Consider the following 9,277-nt stretch of genomic DNA (forward strand, 5'->3'; position numbering starts at 1 on the left):
ATAAAAAATGTTTGTGCATGTCTTTTGAGGTGTTGGGTAAAACAAGTTTAAATTTTATCGCTGCAGACCCATGTCGAAATTTCGACACGTTGGCGCCATCCACCAACGACATGGGCAAATTTCACTAGCATCGTTCTGTTTTGGTTTAGCTGAAGCTAGATATCAATTTTTACTGGTTTACGACATGATGAATTTCGTTAGTTTGCGACAATTTCGCCATGATTGTTCCCAATTTTCCATTGGTGATATCTTGGAAAGGGGCGGATGCGATCGCTCCGTTTAAATTGGAGTTCATAGCCATTGATGGTCTCAACAGCTGGCCATGTTTTCGAATTTCTTCATTTGCCCCATTCGGAGAACCACACCCCCAAAGTAGTGGATTTTTGCCTTTCGCCGATGTTTCCCAGCTAATATCTCGAGACCCTGTGGACGGATTTCGATGAAAATTTTACTGTATGTATAGAATCGCATGGGCAACAGTTTCTGGTATGGCGTTTGGCCCTATATGCAATACGAAAAAGCCACACCCAAAGTGGGTGTGGCTCCTCAATTTTTTTATTATCGTGTTCTGAGGCCGTGAGTGTTCGGCATATGCAAAAATATCATTAAAGAAACCCTTAAGGACTTTTGGCCAAAAAAATCAGTACATTTCGCTTAGTGGAATGTTGTCGCGTCAACATAAATTTATTCGATACGTACGTCTGCATGCTTAGTTAAAAGTTGGTTCAACCTATTTGCTTATTGCTCGCGAGTTTCTCTGAATGTTGGTTGAATCGAGTTCTTGAACAAAATATTATTCCCCTACACTGGCATGAGCGGTTGGTTCAGTTTGATGGTTAATTTTTCTTGCTGAGCTGAATTTATGTAACGAAATAAATATTTGGGCATTGAAATTTTATGTGTAATTTGATGTATTTATACAACGAGTCCCTGGTAGTTAAATATAGTACCGTAAGTAAGTAAGCAGTCTTTCCTGTTTATACAGGGTGGGGATTCAATGATATGTGTCAAATTGTTATTAAATTGGGAAACTCGTAAAATTTTGAAAAGCCGATTAAACCAAGAACACAAAAATATCCGGCAAAGCTCATATTTTTTCTTGTTCTTTGTTTAATTGGCCTTTAAAATTTCAATGAGTTTCCTTTTCTCATCTTTGTAATTCACTCATTACCGCACTTTTCAAATATGAATTTGTTAGTAAATTGCATGCATATCTTGAAGTTGGAAACCGATTAGATATCGGATATCGTACTCCAACAGGTATTTAACAAACAGTGAGTGTAAATAACTACGACACAAACCACGGTCATTAAAATTATTGCGTTCTAAATAGAAAGTCTAATGCCATGTGATCCCAGATATTTTTTGCCCATATTTTTTGCATGTTTTATATACATGTTTTTTTGCTCAATAACAGGTGTGCGAGATACGAAATCAACTGCAAAATTATTCCACAAACAAACTTTATTAGCAATGTTTGGCAGACCACTATTTATCTACGTACTTTGGCATATGTGCATATATGTTGGCGGCTGATTTGGATGGACGAAATTATATAATAACGTATTTATGCATGTTGTGGGCTTAGAAAATAAGTACACAAGTAAAAACCAAAGCTAATTTCGAAAAATATATTAATAATGCTTAATTATTGAAATATAATAATAATGCAAACCATGTTGCATCCGAGTAACTGTCATGTATATTTTTAAAGTGCATTTCATAGGTCATGGTGGCAGAATTTCTAGCCGCGAAAATCACGTGCCCATTTACTTCTTTGAAGCCTAATTTGAACTTGTCCCCAACCAGGTGACGCTGACGATGATGAGCCTATTCCTCTGCTTGCATAAAGTTTTTCTGCGTTACATTTATTTGATTCCTTTTATGTATGCATCTTACCCTACAAGGCCAAGGGTTTCTCATTTAAAAATATATAACAATAATGTGATCCTTGGTTTTTTTGCAAGACTTTATTTTACGCCTTGAAAATAATCAATAAGGATCCTATTTATTGATTCTATCAATAAATTGTTTAAAAAAATTATTTCTCAAACCGTGCAAAATAGGATATTAAATATTTATGAATATCTTCAGATCTGAGAAAACGACTTTATAAAACCCTTATATGAAGCAAACTGTAAATAGTTGCAGTAAAGTTGTACGCAGAATTTTTGTGTTTATTGAAACAAGCCAACTCCTTTTATATCGTCAGGCAATAGTTATTTATCGTTTAAAATCAATAGTACAAAAGACCAAAAGTAGTTGACTAGATTTAGGGGATATATGAGACTCCATAATATAACATCATGTCTTTCACGCATTTTATTGGACAACTTTTTGCTTCCACCAACTAGTTAAATGCCCCTGGTTTGTAATCCGACAAAGTCAAGGATATGTTTGTAAATTGCGACGATTTAACAAAAAAATCGTATATCATATCTGTCTAAATTCGCGCTTGGGTTACCCAAGTTGGGTATCATCTGGTTTGGAACCTTACTTATGAGATCAGTAAATACATGATGCGCCAGTGCAGTTCTAGGAACTATTATCACTGAGGGCCACGTTATTTAATTACATTATGGATGGATATCAAATAAGCATGGTTGGTATTGCCAAATAAAATAAATCCTCACAAGTTTGCACAAAAGGAAAACATGTACATATACAAACAGATTGTATCGATTTCATCATCCTCCTTTTGTTATACTCGTAAACTGCAATAAGAATGTTCTACATACATATATATTCTGGTGCGGTTTAAGCAATTTAGTCATCTATTTTTAATTGTCGCAGTAAAATTGATGCATCAATTAAACTGGGATACATGTACTGGCTCATGTTTTTTTTACTACAGTATTGGCAAATATACCAGAAATATTAATCGATATGAGGTAGTACACGGGTCGATGCAAGGCACAACTTATTGATGAGCAGAATTTATACTTTTGTTTGAGGAAGAGTGGCACTTTGCAGAAACGGGTGGATAAGTTTATTTAACCTGTTTCCCATGGCCAAGGTGAACGAGTAGCTGAGAGGATGGATAAGGTACTTGCTTCCCAAAGCTTCGTTCACTACGAATACATCATCTTGAATAATACCAGCTGCATTTTTCGCTCGTTCAGCTGTACATTCAATTACAATAAAAGCTGTCGTTAATGTTTTTTATAGATGCAGAAGAATAAATTATGTATGTGAAAAAATATCACCATCATGAGCCCATTGCGCCTTGAGCAGTTCGGTAATCCTAGCGTTGATTCTATGAACATAATTAATTCGTACGACGTTGTTGTTTTGAGTGCATAGCAGCTACACCTTTACTGTTCCCATTATTTAAGATATCACACGTACCTTGGCAATGCTGTGTAAAAATGACACTCCAAAAACTCTTTCCAAGAAGAGGGTGGAGCACACAGGAGCGAGTGCAGATGATCCATAAGGGCCACGCTGGCCGTTTCATTGAAATTTCGTGACCTTTCCATCTCATGTTTCGTTATGCCGTTCCTCATGTCCATCGCAACACTGGCCACGGTTTCAAAATTGTTGTTGTTGTTCTCATGCGGTGGGGCAGGAGGAGAGTCTGTCATCGAGGCGTCATTTCTATTCCTCCCACTTCCTCGCCCAGCCCCACAAAAGCTCACAACTTGGCCGGTAGTGTGCTGGAGATGTGGCTCAGCACAGAGGATCGTTTCTGAAAATTGATTATAAAAATGCCACAAACAAAATTTTCTCTTTGTAAAACAAGCAATGAGATTTATATGACTCACTTGAAAAATACTGAGCAACATTCAAAAGAAACCCGATTACATCTCCGGATTCAGCGTTACCAGGCTTCCAGGAAGTAAGAAGTTCATTTGGGTACGACAAGGCCGAATTTTCCATTGAAATTGCGGGATGAATCCAATTGGGAAAATAAACTCGTGGTAAACGGACAACCACCTAAAATGGATTAGTTAATCCAGTAATTAAATAATTTCATTAATATTTAAAGAGCGCATGCCAGTGGCCGTAATCCAGGGTTGCGACTGATTTCCCACTCCCAGAAGCGAAATGGGAGATGAATATCCAGAAAGAATGGAATGTCCTCGTAAACGGTCCCTTCTGCACCGATCACTGCCATCGTTAGCAGATCCCAGCGTTCAGAGCTGGCTCCAACTCGTTCTACAAATATGGGCCAGAACTCCCCCGTCTGATCCACTACATAATATATTTTCACAATAATTAATAATGCAAAAAATATCAATTTTAATTAGCAATTTTTCATTACAAAGAAATCATGCTACTAAATATTTGTTACCGGAGGACAAAACTGCTCCCCTCAAAACTTGTAACTCCCTCTCTACATAGTTTTTGAAGATGTTGAGGTTGTTCAGCTCCTCATGGTTTATTATTCCATTAGTGCGAGTTTGAATGTGGAATTGTGGTCGTGAGGTGTAGAAGGTGTGGTCATTGGGAACACTGGCTGAGGTAAAAAATCGATATTTTCTTTGTACCGTTTCATCCTCGTGAATAAATACAGAGTGCGCGTTGGGGATACAGTAGTCGACGAAAGGAATAATGTCTGGTCGGATTTCAAGAGTTCTATTGTGCAATTCATGCCATATCATATCAATTTCATTTTTACGCTCTCTGTTCCGCTTAATTTCATTAGCTCTTCAAATTAATTACTTACCGAGCCTCATAGATTCCATCTGCAAGCGAACGGTACACCTTTTTCTGAAGAAAGGTCAGTTCATGAAGGTAGACGGATTTCACAGGACCCTCGGCACATTTTACCACAATTTTTGCATCTGGGATACTCTGTTCTAAAATTACTCCCTCAAAAATCCCCTTTGCCAGCACGATCTGTGGGCACATTTTAAGCCAAAGGTAGGAATTCACTGGTTGGACATCGTATTGAGACATTTCCTTCAGTTCAATTTGAACTCGAGGGGATTTTCTGGTCCGTAAAATATCAAGAGAATTATTATGGTTTAAACTACATATTAAAATTGAATGAGCACTACTAACCCAAGTTCAAGGACGGTGACCCAATTCACGTCCACCGTCCTCTTGAGAGGATTCGTTCTCAACACAAAGCCGTACTTGGTGTAATGAGTATGCTCAAAGTCGACCAAGTTCTTGACAACGTCGCCCAACTCGTAACCCATGTCTGGATACGGCATATCTGGGATGCCCATTCTTGGGTGAGGAAGCACGGCGGTAATCTTCCAGGATGGAATTGAATATTGCACACTGTTGTCCTGCATATAAAAAATTGTATAGCAATTGTTTTTTTACTAGTTTAAGGTATGCTTATAAATGGTGTAATTGAATGACATGTACGTCAAACAGAACGTCGACCATGGTCTGAGAGAAAATCACTCGGCAAGCTACCCAATCCAAGCGAGAGAATGGAATAGGCTGCAATTAAGCAGCTTTTTAGTATATGTTGAATAGACATAAATTAAAATATAGGTCTTATGGTTTTCTTTGGTTAATTATATTATACCGTTTTAACAGCTTTCAATTTTTTACTGGAAGGTTCATCATCTTCAATACGTGCGAAAGTTGCGACATTCTGTGGGCCTAAAGAAAGGTCGTCAAGAAAAGTCTTTCTCCAACTCTGTTCATTCTTTTGCAACCGATCGTCCCATCGGACCGTCACAATTGAGTCCACGCCCAACTCTTTAGAAGGGTCAGCAAGTCGGAACACTGTGGACAAAATTGACTCTCCTTCCAGCTCAGTAGGTGGCGGTGGTGACGGTTCGGAGTCAACTTCCACCACATTTCCATCGTCAGCCTTCGTCGTCGCGATAGTGTCACAAGAACGTTGAAGAATCCTGTCCACCCACATGACCTGCAGGGAGATGACCCGGACATCGGTCACAGTGGCGGGATGTCTCCCATGAGTTAATCGATTGTAGGGACGATAACCTCCAGACCATATTCCTAAATTTGTGTTACCCAATTTATAACTGTCAGACAAATGAGACAAAACAGTTTCATGCAAGTAAAGAAAATATATCTTAAATTATTTGCCGGACCTGATTTCAGTATTGGTGTTCCAAGTTGTTTCACTTGTAAGCCAACATAAATCTTGGAGCCGGACATAGCACTCAATTCGCGAATACTTGTCATCCGCATTTTACCACTATTCGCAAACCGATAAGTGATAGACACTTTTCCATTTATGACAACTCCAACCCAGCCTTTATGCATCATGCTGTCCCCAACTTGGAATTTCTGCAGAAATAATGATTGCATAATACAAACGTAATAAGCACATATTTAAATTTAATGACAAAAAATGCCATTTGGGAACGTCCATAAATTATGTCACGCAAAAATGCAAAAATGCAAAAATTGTCACGCATTACTTACACCCCATTTTCGCATGTGACGCAAATCGACCTGTCACGCAAACTTTTACCTTCCCTCCCATCCTCCTCAGCTGACATAATTTATGGACCTCCCTTTGCCTAAAAATACAAATGGCCAAATTTCCTCATATTGACCTATTTACCAACACGGGCTGCAAAGTATGCTCATTCAGCTGGGGAAGGATTGTGCCAGAACTTGGGAAAGGAGGGTCAACATAGTCCACCTCTGTAACCACCTCTCGATCCAGGTCACGATAAGTGTGGAGATGGTGTTGTTCCAGGAGTTGAACGGTAATCAGTTTCTTGGTTGAGCAGACGGAACCATCGTTCCCTTGATGGCGGACACGGTCACCGTTCTTCAGCGTACGGTCATACAGCCAAATCTGAAACGGTGGAAAACTCATGTACTGTATGCAAAGTCATATTATTTGCTCTATAATTAAATCTTTATACATTGTTGTGGTTATTATAGCGTGGCAAGAGTGGATCACCAGAAATGGAGTTATCATTCCATCGGGCGAGCAAGGTTGACTCGTCTAGTTGGGAGCGAGTCACTTCCCCAAAGTGCAAAATCCCATGGGCACCTTGACGCACTATTTTGTCACCAATAATGATTTTCATCTTGGCTTCAGCGAACTTGATATATCACGTAAAAATTAGATAAGTAGGACTCGAACGTTTTTTTTACTTGTCTGAAATAGTAAATCACGATTGCTTGACTTTTAGTGCCTAGTTACCCTTAACCTTTTAAAAACGGATTCCACCAATAAGGTGGAGGGCGATTTCGATCTCTTGGCGACGGACTACACCAATAAGGTGTAGGCCAAATTTTTCGCCTTAGCGACGGACTACACCAATAAGGTGTAGGCCAACTTTTTCTCGTTGGCGACGGATTCCACCAATAAGGTGTATGGTTACAGAATTCCGTTGAGACCGGGCTACATCAATAAGGTGTAGGAAAAAATAAAAATAAAATGACCGAGAAAATTTTCTCAGTTCCATTCTTTCCTCCTTATTTGTCGTTGGTTTTTCTTCAAGCCTGAACTAATTTTTTTAGAGTTTAGAGTTGTAGTTGTAGTGGGGGGAGGAACTCGGAGGAAGTGCATCAGAGGTCACGCCGCGCCCCCGAAAAATTATCCAACATTGGCGCCGCTAATAAATTGGTCGGCGTTGACCTCTGACCTGTATCATGTTGTAAATATGATACAGTTCATATTTTTTTTAAATTATCACAACGTTCTCTTTAGCTAATATATTCGCAATAGTGTCACCACCGATCGGAACAAGTCACAGAACACTGAAGGACAAAATTATAGCTAATAACTTGTTTAAAATATAAAATGCATCCCAAAATCAGTGTCATCAAATTGATGACATGAATGATGACGATTTATTCGTTTAGTTTATTTTTGTAGTACTATCAAAATCAAATCCGATCTTTTTATCAAAATTAATATCGTGTGTTCATTTGGTTCAGTTGCAATTTCATGTTAAAAATGTATTATGTTCTAATTTTTGTTGTCGAATCAGTTCCAGGTCTCTAATAAATCATAACTGCATCAGTAGAATATTCAAAATCGGTTTGCATTAATTCAGTCCCCAACTGATTTTATCACCGCCCCACAAGTCGGTCTCAATAGTATTCTGCCCCCCAGTAAATCCGCCCCCAAATGCAATAGAAACCATTTTTAATTCCGTTTTTAAATGGTATCCAGGTCAAAATTAATTAGTTTTTATAAGGTTAAGGGAGACTAACGTTACCTAGATACTTAAAGTCAAGCAATCGTGATAGTAAATATATGCTGCAAGTACCAATAAGTAAAAGCAAGGTTGCTTGACAACTTTAGTAATAATTACATGTATTATGATAAATTGTCAAGCAATCTTGAAGTAAAAGCACAAAGGTCTGTTCACTGGAGACGGTTGCCTTAGAGTTAATGTATGAGAAGCTGAATGCAGGTAAAATATAAACGTGTATGCTAGAACACTGCGACTAGAATTTTTCAAGAGGTATGAGGATAGTTAATGCCTATTTTATCGCACCTTGCTGGCTTTTCGAATTTAACAATACCAAACTAATAACTATACAGATATTTCTTTTATTACATGCATACATATCTGTCTGACATAGTTTCAAGCATCAAATAAAGCGGACAAATTCAAAAAGATGAAATTGGCAAAATTCAGAGTTGGAAATTTGGCATGATAGTGCAAATATTACATTGACACACCCTCAAACTAATTCCTACATATGTAGATATATTACAGTAAGTCAGTAATAGCGGTCGTGCGATATGGACTTTGTGTAGAGTTTGATGTTATTTTGGTCTTTTAATTAAAGTTTTAATAAAAAAATCCTCTCATATAATGAGACTAAAGGTGACTACATACTACATTCCATGCCGTACTCACATTTGAATAAAATCTAATGTAACCCTTCAAATAAACATCATTTGGTTTAAAACCTGTTTCACTATTGCCGCCAATCCAATTTCCAATGTTAAGTAAATGCGCACGTGATTTTAGCGGCTAGAAATTCCGGCATAATTAATTACGTAAAATTAAATTAAGTGAAATGAACGTAAAACGAATTTAATTACAAATTTTTTAATTACAAAGTTTTGCATTCTTTTCACATTACAGACCTATTTACCAGGCTTAATTTCGAATTACTAACTAGTCATCAAACATGCATGCTGGAAGGGATTTCGCTGTGGATATGGAACAATGTTAATTGAAGCTATATATATCACGACGCCGTTGCAAACGCGCCGCCATTATTGAATATATAACTCTATATAATTATATCGCTTAAACTCCACCGTTGACTTATATATATACAACGTGCATGCATAAATATGTACATAAAATGTAATCAAATTTAAATAATAAATCTGTAACGGTGAATTCAGCATCTT

General features: G+C 37.8%; 1 protein-coding gene across 1 annotated transcript; it reads right to left on the reverse strand.

Annotated features, from left to right (window-relative positions):
• Positions 1-2,724: 2,724 nt before the first annotated feature.
• LOC110842259 lies at positions 2,725-6,763 on the reverse strand. Its single transcript, XM_022087970.2, has 11 exons — positions 6,503-6,763; positions 6,058-6,222; positions 5,489-6,004; positions 5,323-5,400; positions 5,008-5,240; positions 4,670-4,936; positions 4,295-4,578; positions 3,765-4,194; positions 3,349-3,688; positions 3,207-3,256; positions 2,725-3,122 (listed from the first exon to the last, which is right to left on the reverse strand). The coding sequence occupies exons 1-8, from the start codon at positions 6,761-6,763 to the stop codon at positions 3,983-3,985; spliced, it is 2,016 nt and encodes a 671-aa protein (XP_021943662.2). The 3' UTR covers positions 2,725-3,122; positions 3,207-3,256; positions 3,349-3,688; positions 3,765-3,982.
• Between the last annotated feature and the right edge of the window lie 2,514 nt (positions 6,764-9,277).

Source organism: Folsomia candida, unplaced genomic scaffold, assembly GCF_002217175.1.
Source record: "Folsomia candida strain VU population unplaced genomic scaffold, ASM221717v1 Fcan01_Sc001, whole genome shotgun sequence".
Taxonomy (NCBI): domain Eukaryota; kingdom Metazoa; phylum Arthropoda; class Collembola; order Entomobryomorpha; family Isotomidae; genus Folsomia; species Folsomia candida.

Coding starts and splice junctions, on each gene's coding strand:
- LOC110842259 (XM_022087970.2), bottom strand. CDS start 6,763: ATGAGTTTTCCACCGTTTCAGATTTGGCTGTATGACCGTACGCTGAAG. Junction 6,005..6,057: donor AGATTTATGTTGGCTTACAA/GTGAAACAACTT, acceptor AAATAATTTAAG/ATATATTTTCTTTACTTGCA. Junction 4,937..5,007: donor GTCACCGTCCTTGAACTTGG/GTTAGTAGTGCT, acceptor TTTACGGACCAG/AAAATCCCCTCGAGTTCAAA.